Here is a 16,281-nt window from a genome sequence, read left to right on the forward strand (position 1 = left end):
GGAACTAGGAAACTCAAAAATGTTAGACTTGCTAACTCGTTGTAGAAAGATGTTCCCGAGTTTCCCACTTGGAAAGTATCAGAATCAAGCCACTGGGCAAAGATGTAAAATCAAATCAAATTTTATTAGTCACATACGCCGAATACAACAAGTAGACCTTACAGTGAAATGCTTACTTACGAGCCCCTAACCAACAATGCAGTTTAATTAGATGTTCAGTAGTCTTATGGCTTGGGGGTAGAGGCTGTTTAGAAGCCTCTTGGACCTAGACTTGGCGCTCCGGTACCGCTTGCCGTGCGCAAGCAGAGAGAACAGTCTATGACTAGGGTGGCTGGAGTCTTTGACAATTTTTAGGGCCTCCCTCTGACACCGCCTGGTGTAGAGGTCCTGGATGGCAGGAAGCTTGGCCCCAGTGATGAACTGGGCCGTATGCCCCAACCTCTAGTGCCTTGCGGTCGGAGGCCGAGCAGTTGCCATACCAGGCAGTGATGCAACCAATCAGGACACTCGATGGTGCAGCTGTATAAACTTTTGAGGATCTGAGGACCCATGCCAAATCTTTTCAGTCTCCTGAGGGGGAATAGGTTTTGTCGTGCCCTCTTCACAACTGTCTTGGTGTGCTTGGACCATGTTAGTTTGTTGGTGATGTGGACGCCAAGGAACTTGAAGCTCTCAACCTGCTCCACTACAGCCCCGTCGATGAGAATCGGGGTGGGCTCGGTCTTTTTCCTGTAGTCCACAATCCTCCTTTGTCTTGATCACGTTGAGGGAGAGGTTGTTGTCCTGGCACCACACGGCCAGGTCTCTGACCTCCCTATCGGCTGTCTCATCGTTGTCGGTGATCAGCCCTAGGCCTACCACTGTTGTCATCGGCAAACTTAATGGTGTTGGAGTCGTGCCTGGCCGTGCAGTCATGAGTGAACAGGAAGTACAGGAGCGGATTAAGCACCCACCCGAGGGGCCCATGTGTTGATGATCAGCGTGGCGGATGTGTTGTTACCTACCCTTACCACCTGGGGGCGGCCAATATCTTTTCCACATTGGTTCAACAGAATTGAATTAAAATGTCGTGGAAATGTTGATTCAACCAGTGTATGCCCAGTGCGAACCACTACACAAATAAGTTACGTTAATTTTAACTCCGAGTTTCCGATAGCACATGAACAAGTTCTCTCTCACTTTTTTGTAAAAAAAATTGATTTAAGTCTTGTGCTGTGATGAATTGATTGTCTAGTAATCTGTAGTTTTTCCATTCAGATGTGTGATCTTTGTTAAAGTTTATCACGTTTGAATTTTTCTATTAAAACAAATCAAAACCATGAAAAACACTAAAACAAAGACTAGAGAATTTAATACATTGAGTTTTATTATATCAATCTTCAACCTCCACCCACAGCAATGTCCATTAAAAACAAAGCAAGAAACACTTCCTTCATATTTTTTTTTGTACATTTACATTTATACAAATACACAGATCCTGTGTATAGTTGTTTGGGAAATAATATAATCCATCTTGACATGGGTAGATGGCATATGCTGTTTTAACATGGAGAAAGCATTAGAAATGTGTACAAAACAAATATGCACAAGGAAATAATATATACTCTTGCCATAAATTATCAAAATACATTATTGCAACAGTCCCAGAAGTAAAAAGTGAAATGAATACTCCCCATCCTCTTTTGATAGGCATTAGAGCCTCAGAGTATAATGATAATATGCTTTTTCATAACTGACAAATACAAATCGAGGCTAAAAGAAACAAATGGCACACAAAACAGAATACATAAAAACTAGTTGATTTGTTTTCATTTTTTAATGCTGATGCACAGATAATTCAAATGGGCACTTTACAAGAACTATTTACCAAAGATTGTATTTGATATAAAAAAGGGAAATGTAGTTAAACAGTTTTCTTCAGTCAACCTTTGCGTCGTAAGGAGCTCCTTAGAAATACTGTTCAGACTTTAAGTCTTGCATTTACAAATTGCTACGGCGCCTACAAAATAAAACGGTAGAGTCCTCTTCGGGTCAGAGTTAATGCCATCTTTATGATACAGAAGAGACCATCTCCATCCATCTGAAGAAAAAAAAACATCAGCTTCAATCACAACCAACCAATAGCAGCTAATGAAGACACAGTGAGCGAGGGAGAACGAGCCCTTGAAAACCACTCCCTCGTCTCCTTCAGGAGGCCCAAACCCAGCCAGAGCAGAAATACTTGTATAACAAATAACAACGGGACAACATGAAAACCCAACGGGGTTCAATCAAAGCACCATTTAAAAAGGAACAGACAGGGGAAACAGCTGGATGAGACAGCGTTGGTTTAGCACCAGAGTAGCTGTGCTGCGCGGGGCAGTGGGCCACGGGGCAGTGGGCCACGGGGCCGTTCAGAATCCGAACTGCTCCAGGAGCTGTCGGAGGTAGGGGGCCTTGGTGAGCTGTCTGTTGACCCGGGACAGCTTGTAGAGCACAGGACAGTCCAGAGACACACACGGAACCTGCCGCTCCGCACTGCCGCTGCAGTTCCGACAGATCTGGACCAAATGGAAAACAGGTTGGTTGGTTAATGGAGTTTAAACACTGATGAATCTTTATAGCTTCTGCTCTAGCTACAGAACCTCACCGACCAGTTGGAGTGAACTGTCCCTCTAATATTACATGATGACAGGGCTAAAAATACAACTCTAAGCTTAGCTCGATTTCCATCTCGCTGTACTCTGACTCTCTAAACTCAAATGCAGACAGTGCTTGGAGACTATTCAGCATCGGCTTGTAGTACACTACATGACCAAAAGTATGTGGACACTTGCTCGTCGAACATCTCACACACACCCCATCCTGCTGCTATAACATCCCCCCTCCACTCTTCTGGGAAGGCTTTCCACTAGATGTTGGAACATTGCTGTGGGGACTTGCTTCCCTTCAGCCACAAGAGCATTAGTGAGGTCGGGAACTGATGTTGGGCGATTAGGCTTGACTCGCAGTCGGCTTTCCAATTCATCTCAAAGGTGTTCGATGGGGTTGAGGTCAGGGCTCTGTGCAGGCCAGTCAAGTTCTTCTACACCGATCGACAAACCATTTCTGTATGGACCTAGCTTTGTGCAAGGGGGCATTGTCATGCTGAAACAGGAAAAGGGCCTTCCTCAAACTGTTTCCACAAAGTTGGAAGCACAGAATCGTCTAGAATGCCATTGTAGCATTAAGATTTCCCTTCACTGGAGCTAAGGGGCCTAGCCCAAACCATGAAAAACAGCCCCAGACCATTATTCATCCTCCACCAAACTTTACAGTTGGCACTATGCATTCTGGCAGGTAGCGTTCTCCTGGTATTTGCCAAACCCAGATTTGTCCGTCGGACTGCCAGATGGTGAAGCATGATTCATCACTCCAGAGAACGCGTTTCCACTGCTCCAGAGTCCAATGGCGCCGAGCTTTACACCACTACAGCCGACGCATGGCATTGCGCATGGTGATCTTAGGCTTGTGTGCGGCCGCTTGGCCATGGAAACCCATTTCATGAAGCTCTCGATGAACAGTTATTGTGCTGACGTTGCTTCCAGAGGGAGATTGAAACTCGGTAGTGAGTGTTGCAACTAAGGACAGATGATTTTTACACGCTACAACAGTCTGCAGTGCCATTCTGTGAGCTTGTGTGGCCTACCACTGAGCTGTTGTTGCTCCCAAATGTTTCCACTACATAACAGCAGCACGTACAGTTGACCGGGGCAGCTCTAGCAGTGCAGAAATGTGACAAACTGACTTGTTGAAAAGGTGACATCCTATGATGGTGCCACGTTGAAAGTCACTGAGCTCTTCAGTAAGGCCATTCTACTGCTAATGTTTCTCTATGGAGATTGCATGGCGGTGTGCTCGATTTTATACACCTGTCAGCAGGGGTGTCCACATACTTTTGTTTATATAGTGTGGTGTAGCTTGCCAATGATGTCCTCCCCCCCGACCTTTCACCTTTAGCAGCTGGTCCTGCTGGCTCTCCCAAAGCCGCATGTCCTGGTAGAGAGTGACGGCCACGCGTTGGGGCTCGGCCCGGCAGCTGGCACACACCCCTAGCTGGGTGAGCTCGTCACACACAGGACAGTGCAGTGTGGTGAAATACTGGGAGATAGTCCCCTTCCTCCCCACTTCCTCCCCTCTGGCCACCATGGAGCATGACGCCTTCTGGACCTGAAGACAGAGGACATGTTTAGAGCCATGGACTAGGATAGATTTGTGGTGATAAATAAGGTATTTGTTTTTATCAAGACTGTAATTCAAATAGTTGACAGGTCAGACTATTTTTGTCTCTAGAACTGGTGTCAAACTCACTTCATGGAGGGCCTAGTGTCTGCAGGTTTGTGTTTTTTTTCCTTTCAATTGAGACCTACACAAGATGAGGGGAGTTCTTTGACGAATTAAGGTCACTAATTAGGGAGGAGCGAAAACCGCAGGCACTCGGCCCTCCACGGAATGTGTTTTGACACGTGCTCTAAAACAGTGTTTCCCAACTCCAGTCCTCCAGTACCCCCGACCGCACATGTTTGTCGTTAGCCTGCTTCAGACTGAAGGGCAAGGGGACTTGGCTCTTTCAGACCAGCGTTTCTCAACTCCAGTCCTGCAGTACCTCCAACGGTACAGGTTTTTGGACAAACGCACCCGATTCAACTCACCCAGGTCTTGATGATTAGTTGACAAGTGGAATCAGGTGAGTTTGTCCGGAGCTACAACAAAAACGAGGTACTGCAGGACTGGAGCTGAGAAACACGGGTCTAAAAAGAGCCAAGCCTCCTTGCCCTTCAGTCTGAAGCAGGCTAACGAGACAACAGTATGAAATCTGCATGTCCTTTACACAACTCGCCACTAGATGGAATCATTGGCATTTCAAAAAGGCATGCCTAATAATGGCTTGGGTACGAGATTGGATATTTGTCTCATTTGATTCCCGACATGTAGCCCTTTTTTCTTTTGTTCTCTGTCTGCACGACAGTCCGGACAAAGCATTCAAAAGCACCACTGCTGCTTCAGTGGTCTCTGTGTGTGTGTCATCAAACGTCTATTCTCTGCTGCATGGATCTACCATCAGTTTGATGAATCCCAGTAACTAACGAACGAAGAGCTGGGAGACCAGAGGGCCCACATTTTAAGGGTCCGACGACCCCCCCCCCCCCACCCCCCTTTCATAGCCTCACCCTGGGGAGCTCCTGGTACCAGCTGAGCACATCCACACCGATGAGCTGGAAGATGCGCCGCAGCGGGGGCAGGATCTGCTTGGTGATGTAGTAGGTGGCGTTGAGGCGCAGGCCCGGGTCCTGCAGCACCTCCAGGGGCCGCCGCACCAGCTGGATGAGGGGCACGCCGGGCGTCCCGTACACGATCACGTAGGGCACCCGCTCGCCCACCCGTGGCTCCAGGCGCCGGTCATAAGCCATCATACGCCTGGGGGGGGGGGGACATGGGGGTGGCAGGACACAGCATTGGAATGGCTGTTTCATTATAATCTAGCACCCCAAATATGTGCAGTGGTATAGGACCACACATACATAATGTACTCAGATTTCATTTCATTAATTTATCACAATTGTTGCTTTTTTTTTAAACCAAAGTACACAAATATCTGAATAAAATATGATGCATTTGCTCCTTGTTTTTGTACTGCAGTAGTACTACTGACTATAATAAATTGTAATACATTTCCTGAATCACACAGAATATTTTTCCCCTTTAACCATGTCTCTGAAATCAGGTTTTGCCACCCATTATGGGCTGGGTTGCTAGGCAACTGTCTCAGGTACAGTACACTGAGCTAGGCCCGTTGTAGTGCAGGCAGACAATGGACATTGTGGGGAATCAGTAAGTGGCTTCACAAAGGGCACACAGCCCGACGAGAGGGGAGGAAGGTCTCACACACACACACTTCAACAAGCCACTCCACAGAAACACACTAGTTAGACATGCAATGACATTTAGGCACTGCCATATTGTCCACACACAAGATTTCTCAAAGATGCTACTGTCAATTCAACACCGTCGTGTCATAAACACACAGTGGGACTACACTCCCCTCAGGCGGCGTGTTGTTGGTGTACCTGGTGAGCTCCAGAGCAGGGACGCAGGCCCCCGGCCGGTAGGAGCTGCTGCCCCTGTACTCCTTAGCGAAGGTCAGGTCCTGCATGCTGGCCTTGGCCTCCAGCACCTTCACACACTGACGCTGCACAAACTGCTTCACCTGGCTGATGTCCCGCGTCTCAAACAGCAGCTTGATGGAACGCTCCAAAATCTAGGGAGACACCAGACGCCAGTTTATTTCTACACGTCGACCAGGCCGACTGTGATAGTATAGAACGTTCAGACAAGGACTGATTCCCATGTGTGCGCTTTGCATTAATCTGAGCACGGTCTGCTAGTAGAAATCTGGCATGATTGTGAAGGCTGTAGACAGAGAAGGCAGAAAAATCGGTCAAATTTTGCCGGTTACCTTGGAAACAGCAGTGCAGCCGTCTCGGCGCACAGTTTCGATCCCCTTGGCGTCGAACACGGGGTCCTTCTGGTCCAGGCTCTCGTACATGTAGCCCACGTACCGCTTCTTTGTCTGGAGCACGCACGGGAGGTACACCTGGGATCACACACACACACACACACACACACACACAGAGAGAGAGGAATTAAACCACACACACATTGTGTGGGCTTCAATACAGACAGCCAGTCTAGCAACTTCATACTGTACTGAGCAGACTGTACCTTCTCAAACTTCAGCTTGACAGGTTTAGGGTTGGTAGCAGTCACCGCCTCGGCAATCTCGTTGCCGATCTTGAAGGCCTGCTCTTTAGTCGCACCCTTTAGCAGGACAAACATGCTGGAAGAGACACAAGCAGAGGTTAAGAAAAGACAGTCACCGAAAACACCAGGGCCCAATATCTCACGCTTCCCACTCTGGGCTTGTCCCTACCTGTCTGTGTCACCATAGACAACGTGGGCTCCCCACTTCTTGGTGTCGTTGACCAGCTTGATGGCCCTCTCCAGGGTTTCCCTGGCTTTGTGGACAATACTATCTCCAACCTGTAGAGGCAATAGATGGAGACATGCATGAGAAAAAGGCTGAGCTAAGGTTACTGACAGAGCGGGGGCCAGAGAAAGATATATCATGGTCATGGAGTTTTGGGTAAGTGTGCCAGACGTTAGCGTGACCCCTCACCTCTACGCTGGGCATGCGTCCGGAGTAGTTAGCGGCGGTGTAGCCGAAGGTGACGTTGGCGATGAGCTTGAGTCCCAGCTGCCTGGCGTCCAGGAGCCTCATCAAGGCCTTGTCCTGCTTGTAAGTCTTCATGGAGCGCTTCACCATGAACCGCGTGTTCAGGATCTCATCCAACATACTGGGCAGGACCCCCTTCCTCACCGTGGGCTGAGCAGGGAACAGACAGACACAGTTAAACTCAATAGTTCCATAACGGTTTCATTTATTTCAGCAAAATCCACCTCTTTCATGGGGAAAAAGTGAACGTATCAGAAGAGTTGTACCTTGACAAAAGCGATGCCGTTGGGAGAGATGGTGATGTCATTGCGGAGCTGGTAGAGGAGCTCAGGGGGGACCCGCAGGGAGGTGCAGCCAAACTTAAACTCATCGGGCCTGAAACATGACAGTGGTCGGTCTCTGTACCTTGACTGACATCTCACTCTACCAAAACTAGAAGGTGTGTGTATGCATGTATGCATGTATGCATGTATGCATCTTACGTTCCCATGCTCTCCACGTGGCCCAGGCAGGTAGAGTAGCAGTAGTTGTAGGCGATGACGATGGAGGGGTAGAGCGACTGGAAGTCCAGCACCACCATAGAGTTGCTGTAGAAGCGTGACTCGGGCTCCATGACCAGCGGGATGCACTGCGGCGCCCTCTGCTGGGCTCTCTGCTGCATGCTGGGCGTCACGGGGATGTAGTTCATGGGCTTGGCCACGCGCAGCATCATGGACTCCACCCGGTACTGCAGGGAGAGGAGAGCGATGAGGAGAGAGAGCAGAGTGGACTTTCTCAGACTGATCACTGACAACTCCATGCGGTTTAGCGCATTCTCGACAAAACGTGTCCTTGTTTCCCCTTGATCATCCCGTCTTTAATTTGTGGTGTGCAGTACTTGTTCTGACCATCACCAATTCCTAAAAACCTTCTAGTTTACCACAGGAGGCGGTAGAAGTGAGCCAGACAGAATCTCATCCTGGACTTCAAAACGGTCCTGATGTGCCTTCTTAACTCCTCTTACCGGTTGAAAGGCAGTGGTCAAACCACATAAAGACACAAAATGAGACTGTGAGCGAAACACCAGAAAACGTAGCACCTGCAGAGCAAAACATTACATCAACGCAGCGTGCCAATCCACACCACAGCCAATAAGCCAACATTTCTGAGATCCGGTGGGTTCCTGACCTGGGATCCTCTGGTGAGCACGTGGTAGAACTGGATCCCGAACACCCTGGCCAGCTCGCTGGTCCTGCCGATGATGTCGTGCTGCTGGAGCAGTTGCATGGTGCCGCCCAACCGGCTCACATAATGGTCCACCATCTTCCACCTGGCAGGCACACAACAACAGAGTCATACTGCAGATGTAACAACCCATTTTATGGTCTTGTTTCAGTTTCAACTGAATTGGTATGCAAAACCATTAAAAGAGTAAATCGCCAAACAGAGTGACGATGGTTATAATGTGAGCGCGGTGAAAAATTGAGAGCAGCCAGGTAGGTGGGTGGGTGGGTGCGGTGCCCACCTGTGCAGGTCCGTGTTGTGGTCGAACCAGTCCGACAGGGTGCGGGGGCTGTACAGGGGGAAGCGCTGGTGTAGGACGTGGAAGGCCACATTCTCAAAACTGTAGTTGTTCAACGTTACCTGGTAAAAAAAATAGGAAATACACTCCTACAAATAACCCCAGAAACCAACAAGAGAAGATTCATAACCAAAGCTAATTTATACGGTGGAAAGGTTGGCAGCGTCGATTCTAAGCGATTGATGAGGTCTGCAGTGGCAGCAGATACCTCAGTCTTCATGATCCTCCACAGGTTGATGACGATGCGGCCGATGATGTGTATCTCTGTCATGGTGTCCGCGCCGTACTCGTCCCTCTCCGCAGCGAAACGGTTCTCCTTGGCGTCACCTGAGGACGACAGACAGACGTCACCACACCCGACGGAGGAGCAGCCAGACGACCGGACACATCTAGCAACACATGCTCCTTTGACCCGGACGGAATGGCTGGCGGTAGAACGTCAGTGAAAAACCTCCTTGACGTTTCTGTACGGAGAGCCAATATTATTTCAATACAGTGTTGTGGCAGCAGAGAGGGCAAGGGTCAGTGCCACCCTACCTGGCACCCTGGAGAGCTGCTGGCACAGGTCAAAGTTGAGTGCTGATGCCCGCTGGAGGATGTAGCCCCAGGAACGCATCTGGACTTCATAGCCTACCAGCATGTCTGGGTCAAACCTGCCACGACAGAACAGGGACTCGTGTTAACAGCCACAGTACACATGTTTAACAGTGGCCAAAACAAAAACAGAAATGGTAAGATTTCATAGAAAGGGAAACAGATATGAATATGTATAACACATTTAAATCAAAAGCAGTGAATTTGCATATGCGCTGTCAGTCTTGGGAACATGAACACCCAGCGAAATATTTAACAACCGATCAGGTGTCCAACAAAGCCACCGTGTGCTTCAGTTCTCCTTTTTTTCGCAATGTAAGGATCAAGGTCAGAACCACAGGAGCCAATACGGTACCTCCTCATGATAGTGACAACTTCCTGGAACAGCTGCTTCTCATCCACAGCGTAGGTGACCTGCAGTCCTGAGACCCCAGATCTGACCAGCAGGGGTGCTGTTCCTCTGACACCTGGGAGGACACACACACACACACACGTCACAAAACGCTGTTCTTTCAGCTCCAAGCACAATGACCGTTTACACAATGACAATATTTGAAGCCAGGTCAGACAAATGTGGTCCATCCATCCACAGCATGGCGGGAGGGACTGAGGGAGTGGCCCATCACCTTGGCCACTGTCCTGGCAATCCTTGTCCACCACAATGGCCCCAGTCAGCTGCGTCTTGTCTGAGTCCAGAAGGGGTGCGTCAGAGCTGAAGCAGTAGAATAAGGCACATATGGGGTCAAACTCGGGGTCGGGTTCCAGGTCCCGCCGGGTCCGCGCGTGAAGCTCCATGCTCATCAACGTCAGGTGCTGCACCTACAGATGAAAAGGAAAAGCATGTCACATTCCTTCTGTACCACTACGGTGTGTGTGTGTGTGTGTGTGTGTGTGTGTGTGTGTGTGTGTGTGTGTGTGTGTGTGTGTTTGCGTCACCTCGTGCAGGGCTTTAGCGTCCTGGAGGTTCTGCATGCTGACTTTGAAGCCGTACGAGTTGCTGATGCTGGGGCCCTCGATCTGAGAGTTGTCTTTCTTTGTAACGTTCAAAGCAGCAAACTGGTTCTGGGGACGGAGGAAGGGGGGGGGGGGAAGCCCGATCACATAACGTTAAAAAGGGAGAACGGTGTATCCGGGCAGATAAAGTAAACGCGACTGATTCAAATGATCAAAGCAAAATCTGTAACGCGTCTTGGGCTATTTACTTGTCTGATGCTCTTCATCAATATTCTGAAACCATACATAGCTCTTTAAGGTATAGAGGCCAACATATAAAAAATAGTTTTTTTTGGAGTGAATGGCCTAAAATGAATAGGAGCTTAAATTCTCCGTGTTTGTCCTGACCTTCATCTGTGTGGTCAGTAGCACTCTCCTCAGGGTTTCTGTGTGCTCCCCTCTCCTGTGCTGCAGTCTCTGAGATGGAGACTCTGCGTCTGGGATTGAACAGAAACCCCAAAATGAGTTCAGGGAGGTGGTTCGACACATAATGACATTCCAGAGGACAAAACAACTGCATGCAGGCGGCTTCCTCCTATTAAAAGCTAATTCAATAAATGACTGTGACAGATTAACAATTCTGGTACGCTTGATTAGTCAATTATGCAGTCATTAATAGAAGCCATAAAAATTTCACACCGAGGTAAGAAAGAAAGTTGGAGTAAAGAAAAGCTTACGGCGGGAAGGATAGCGGATGCTATCGCTAATGTCATTTCCCACGGTCGGCGTTAGTGTTAGCGGCCGAGGCAGGATGAAGAGTGATAGGTGCCGACGGCCTGCGGCCGGAGAATGATGGGGCTTACCTTCAGTCAAAGGGGTGCTGCACACAGGTTCAGACTCGCCTCTGCATCTGCGTCTCCTGAGGACTGGGGTGCTGTGGAGCTGAAGGTGGGGGCTGGTCCTCTCCCTGTCCCCCCGGCTCTTCGTGGAAGGCAAGGGAGAGGGACTGAGGAAGTGCTTCTCCTCGCTCCTCTCTGGGGAGGTGCAGAGCCTGGGGGACAAGGGTGACCCTAGATCTGACCCTCTCCTCTCACCCTCTACTCCATCTAGTCTTGAGGGGCTGGGCTGCGTGGGCTGCTGCCAGGGCGGCAGGTCTGGTGAGTCTGGAGAGATGGATTTACCGTAGTACTCCTCCTCGGGGTCTCTGGTGTTAATGTCTGATACAGGCTTCACTCCTCTGGGGCTGTCCTGAGTTTCCACCCCCTCAACAGGTGATATATGTAGAGAGAGATTGTCCCTCTGAGTCCTGATATCGGAGGGCTTCACAAACCCCTCCTCTTCCTTCAATGCTGCACAATGGAACAGAGTGGGCTGTTCAGTCCTGTCCGTTTGCTGCTCTTCTCTTATCTGTTCTAACCGTCCCCTCTCCAGTGCTCCCATGTCTCTCCTGCCCCTCTTCAGATGCTCGTACTGTTTCCTGGCCTCCAACCATAGCTGGACGCGCTCGCGGCTGGGGGCGCTCCTACAGGGCAGCAGAATGACCTTCTGGTCCCCGGCTGAAGAGGGGCTGAGCTGGGCCTGGTCTCCGGTGGCTTCTGCTCCCAGGGTGTGAGAGGAGCCGGGCCGTGTCATGGCGGAGAAGGCCGTCTTCCAGAAGTGTAGCCCCTCCAGGGATAGGTCCCCGTTGAACTCAGCCAGTTCCTTGGCCAACCTGGTCTCCACCGTCAACTTACGCCCACCGACCTCCCTGGAGAAGATAAAATGAGTGAACGATGTACGACATCATGCCTCGCCACAGCCTTAGTCACAGACAGATATTGTGTGTAACATTTAACCCTCGACTCAATCAATCAAATGTATTAAGTATTTTTCACATCAGTAGTTGTTATACAGTGCTTTTAAAAAAGTAAATCAAATAATCCCGCGATTAGAGCTTAGTGGTCTTACCTGGGTTTCCCTGGGGCATCTGAGGGGTTGCTGCAGAAGGGTTCCTGAAAGGTGGCCTCAGACATCTCCAGGTCCAGGAGGGTGGTGAGGATCTCTTCCCGGTTGGGAGGGGACATGAGGGGCTTGAGGATGTGGGCTCCCCCCCCTGTCCCCCTGAGGAGCTGGCTACTGGTCTTCACCTGGGATATAGAGTTAACCGAGCGCGGAGAACTACTGGCCGTGGTCGACGTCAAAGCATCATTCCCCTCCAGTAAGTCCCCGGTCGGTGATCCTTCGTTGTCTGCGAAAGACGCAGAGCTCAAAGGCAGCGGTAAGACGGGGTCGAAGGCAGAGAACAGCAGCTCTTTCCTCTCACAGTGAAAGCCCTGGAAGTGGCTGAGGCCGTGGAGTTTGCCCAGGGACGTTCCCCACTCTCTGCTCCTCAGTAACCTCTCGGAATCCAGAGAAGATAAATGGTTGGAGACAGATTCACCATTTTCTGGCTTGTCAAAGAGGTCAGGACTCAGAGGTCCAGACAAGCTTCGTTGGAGCGCCTCCCCAGACCCAGACAGCCTATCAGGCCTCTTCTCAATGCTCAGCGCCAGCGCAGGGTCGGCCTCCTGGGTGATGTCACTCAGGAACTTCTGAGGCAGATTCTTGTCGGTCAGAACAAACTGGCTGCCCATGTACAGGCTGGAGAACTCTGTCTGGCTGCCAATGCCGATAGCGTTGATGTCGAAGTTGTAGTTGTGTGGGAGCTCTGGGGAGAGGCTGTCCTCTATGGAGTAGCAGCTGTCCAGGCCTGGGTCTGACAGGAACACTGGGCTGTCGTCTGACATAGGTGGCTCCTGCTTCACCGGTAACTCCGGCTGAGAGTTCGCCTTACCTTTCCTGCTTCTGGGCTTCTTCTCCTTGGGAGTTGTAGTTCTTGAGACCCGGGGTTTCCGTGGGGTGGCTGAGGGAGTTTTCCTGGCTCTTGGTGGCTTGGCTGCAGCAGGGTCTGGTGTGGGGCCAGGGGGCTGTGTTGTAGTGGAGGAGGAGATCTCTGTGCCCACTGTCTGGGTTGGGAGGCACTGACCACCTCTCTGCTGCCTCTTCTGCAGGAGCTTCTTCAGAACAGCCAGGCCAGAGGTATCCTCAGGTAGGGCCTCCCCGTTCCTAAGGCCTGAGTGGGGGGACCCTGCTTTGGGGGCGCCCTTACTCTTCCCCACCATGGGGGACTTCACCTGAGGAGCTGTGCACTCATCAACCGTAGTTTCTGCCTTCACAGCACAACCCTGCAGTTGGCCTGGATGCGTTTGGAAGAGTTTGAGAGCAAAGCTTTGGTTCACCTCCATGATGGAGGTCTCATAGTCCTCGGACTTTGGTTCAATGAACTGGGACAGGGATTTAGAGCCAGTGACCCCATGGGAGCCGTCAATGATCTGGCTGGTTTTGTTAGCTGACTGCTGAAAGGGTGGTACAGCCTTTGAAGAGGATTCAGTAGGAGGCAACTCATCCTCTGGGAAGAGGAGCTGGGAACTGTCACAGTCTCTGCTTTTTACAGGGAGCTGTTCAGCCTCTTCAGCCTGCTTCTTCCTACGAGGCCTTCGCGTTCTTGTGGTGGTGTTAGTAGAGTCACCACCCACACTAGTCCCATCAACTGTTTCTAGATCTTTCTTTCTCCTCCGTGGAGTCCCAGTAGTACTTTTCCTTCTCGTGGCACTCTCCTTTTTGACTTCCGCCGAAAGCTTATTAGCAGACTTAGTCCGTCTTCTTGGGCTGCTAGGTTTAGCAGTCCGGCTTCGGTTCCGCACACCTCGGCCTAAGGACTCTGGGGGGGTTTCCTGACACACAGAACTGAGACAGGGATCATTTAATGGGTTCATCAACCCATCAGAGGACATGGCTTCCATAAGGGGGTCACTGGGGGACCAACACCGGGGTGGGGTTGAATCAGTGGGGCTAGGGGATCTCTCAGACAGATAACCCAACTCCACCATCACATCAGAGTACTCAGTGGCGTGGTCATCGGCCAGTTCACAGTAACATGGCCGCGGGCATGGCAGAGAGGGTAGAGTCGAGGCTTTCCTAAGGCCTTTAGTCCTTCTAGGCCTCTCACCCCCCTGCCTGACTCTGACTCGAGGTTTGGGTGGGCCACTGACCGTTTTCTTAGTGGTGGTGGTGTTGACCTTAACCTTTCGTTTGGGCTGTTTCTTATTAGCCTTGGGCTCACTGAGAGGAAACTTGACTGCACAAGACTCTAGAACCTTAGGCCAGAAGGTCTTGAGAGGGGCCATTTTAGTGTACGTCTCCAGTTTGTCTGGTGTGAGCACCACCCGCTGCTCCTCAGCACTCACCTTGGCCATCTTCACCAACATGTTCTTCCGACCCTTGAACCTGTTGATGATGATGTACTTGATGATGATGGGTGGCTCCCGTGGCTCCTTTCTGGACATCTTCCGTCGTTTCTGGTACTTGAGTTCCTGCGTGCTGAGGATATAGTTGTCTTTGAAGCGGACGTAGTTGTCTCGGAGGGCCAGAGGGTGCTTCACACGAGAGGCGCCCGAGTGTTCCCCGTCCTCGCTGCTGTCGTAGCTCATCTTGCGCTTGGCCCTCAGGGTGTACTTGCTGCCAGGCAGACCGGAGGCTTTGGTGCTGGTCACTTTAGCAGGAAGCTCAGGCAGTGGGGCCAACCTGCCCTCCACAGACGCCTCAGTGGGACTGGTGGGGACTGGGGACGGTGTAGGGGACACGACAGGGGCTGGAAGAGGGGAAGGGGCCAGGACAGGGGAATGGGCAGGAGCAGGCGATTCTGGGAGTGGTGCTGTGGGTCCAGTCTCCTCCATGACTGACTTTGCCACTGTGTCCGTGCTCTTAGGACAGGCAGGCATGATGGACGTTAAGGCCATGCCCACTTGGCTGTCAGAGGCTAGGCTTTCCCCAGCGTTCGCTTTAGCTTTCTGGGCTGCTGCAGCCGACCTCCTCTTGCCCAGCTTTAGCCTGGACCTGCGTGGCTCTGCCTGCTCTAGCTTAGCGCAGCCATCGGTCAACTTGTTGCCCACCACCTTCTTGGCGGGCCTGGTAAGGCAGTTGGAGAGAATGACACTGGGGAAGAACTTGTAGTGTGCCTCCTGCTGGGCTACTATGGTCCTCTCAGTCTTGTTCTCCTGATAGTCCTCGTACCGGATCTTCAGCTCGCCCATGTCCCCCTCCTCGCTGCCTTGGCCCATCTCACCCTCCCGCGAGGCAATGAGCTCGTCCTCTTCTATGGGGCAGGGGGCTGGGTTTATACTGTTCCTCGGTATGGGGCTTTTACAGTCTTTCTGACCCAGCTCTAGATCTGTCTTGCTGGGGCAGTTCCTCAGCTCAGAGTAACACAGGGAGAAGCTCCTGTGGTTCTGCAGGATGGACAGGCGATTCTTCTCCACATTCTTGATGCTGCTGTACTTCTTCCTGCTCTGGGTGATTTTCCCGTTGCCGAACGGAAAGACGTCCAGATCCGACTCATCCAGAGCCATCGTCTTCTTCTCGTAGGTGTACAGAGGCCGAACGACATCTATTTTGTCCACACAGATCTGAGAGACCTCGGCCTGGTTGGCGATGTTGCAGGGAATGGGGTGTTTGACCGGCTGGATGTAAGGTATCTCTTTATTCACCTTGAACCCTGTGGAACACTCATGACTGTCTTGGCTGAGGGAGAGGAAGTGCTTATCAGCTGGTTCCTCTGTGTCCTGTGAGAGGGCTTGCCGGTGCTCCGGGTGTTTGCGGTCTAGGAGGATCTTGGCTGAAGACGGGGGCTCCAGGTGGACTGTCTCCCCAGGAAAGGGGTTCCTCTTCCCCAGGATCTTATCGGTGACGGTGAGGGACGAGTGGGTCCTGGAGCCTTTGTCCGTTACCGATGAATCTAAAGAGGAGATATAACAGGAGAGGAGACAACATCTCGATACCGTGACAGGAATGTATAAGGCAGGAGTCAATGAAATGTGTCGATGTGTTAGCTGCAGTTTATCATCTATATTACGTTCTTATAACT

At 51.0% G+C, this 16,281-nt stretch overlaps 1 protein-coding gene across 1 annotated transcript in view; it reads right to left on the minus strand.

Annotated features, from left to right (window-relative positions):
• Window positions 1-1,348: 1,348 nt before the first annotated feature.
• LOC115194109 (DNA polymerase zeta catalytic subunit) overlaps window positions 1,349-16,281 on the minus strand; it is a 50,150-nt gene continuing 35,217 nt past the window's right edge. Inside the window, exons 13-32 of the mRNA XM_029753494.1 lie at window positions 12,288-16,152; window positions 11,204-12,087; window positions 10,749-10,837; window positions 10,344-10,469; window positions 10,034-10,226; window positions 9,763-9,874; window positions 9,351-9,466; window positions 9,022-9,140; window positions 8,757-8,875; window positions 8,420-8,561; window positions 7,735-7,979; window positions 7,519-7,627; window positions 7,196-7,402; window positions 6,950-7,059; window positions 6,742-6,856; window positions 6,476-6,613; window positions 6,087-6,277; window positions 5,190-5,436; window positions 3,973-4,188; window positions 1,349-2,540 (exon numbers count right to left, since the gene is read on the minus strand). Coding sequence (XP_029609354.1) covers window positions 2,394-2,540; window positions 3,973-4,188; window positions 5,190-5,436; window positions 6,087-6,277; window positions 6,476-6,613; window positions 6,742-6,856; window positions 6,950-7,059; window positions 7,196-7,402; window positions 7,519-7,627; window positions 7,735-7,979; window positions 8,420-8,561; window positions 8,757-8,875; window positions 9,022-9,140; window positions 9,351-9,466; window positions 9,763-9,874; window positions 10,034-10,226; window positions 10,344-10,469; window positions 10,749-10,837; window positions 11,204-12,087; window positions 12,288-16,152 — 7,490 coding nt within the window. The 3' untranslated portion in view covers window positions 1,349-2,393. The remainder of the gene's footprint in view (window positions 2,541-3,972; window positions 4,189-5,189; window positions 5,437-6,086; window positions 6,278-6,475; window positions 6,614-6,741; window positions 6,857-6,949; window positions 7,060-7,195; window positions 7,403-7,518; window positions 7,628-7,734; window positions 7,980-8,419; window positions 8,562-8,756; window positions 8,876-9,021; window positions 9,141-9,350; window positions 9,467-9,762; window positions 9,875-10,033; window positions 10,227-10,343; window positions 10,470-10,748; window positions 10,838-11,203; window positions 12,088-12,287; window positions 16,153-16,281) is intronic.

The sequence above is a fragment of the Salmo trutta genome, chromosome 1 (genome assembly GCF_901001165.1).
Source record: "Salmo trutta chromosome 1, fSalTru1.1, whole genome shotgun sequence".
In the NCBI taxonomy this organism is placed as follows: domain Eukaryota; kingdom Metazoa; phylum Chordata; class Actinopteri; order Salmoniformes; family Salmonidae; genus Salmo; species Salmo trutta.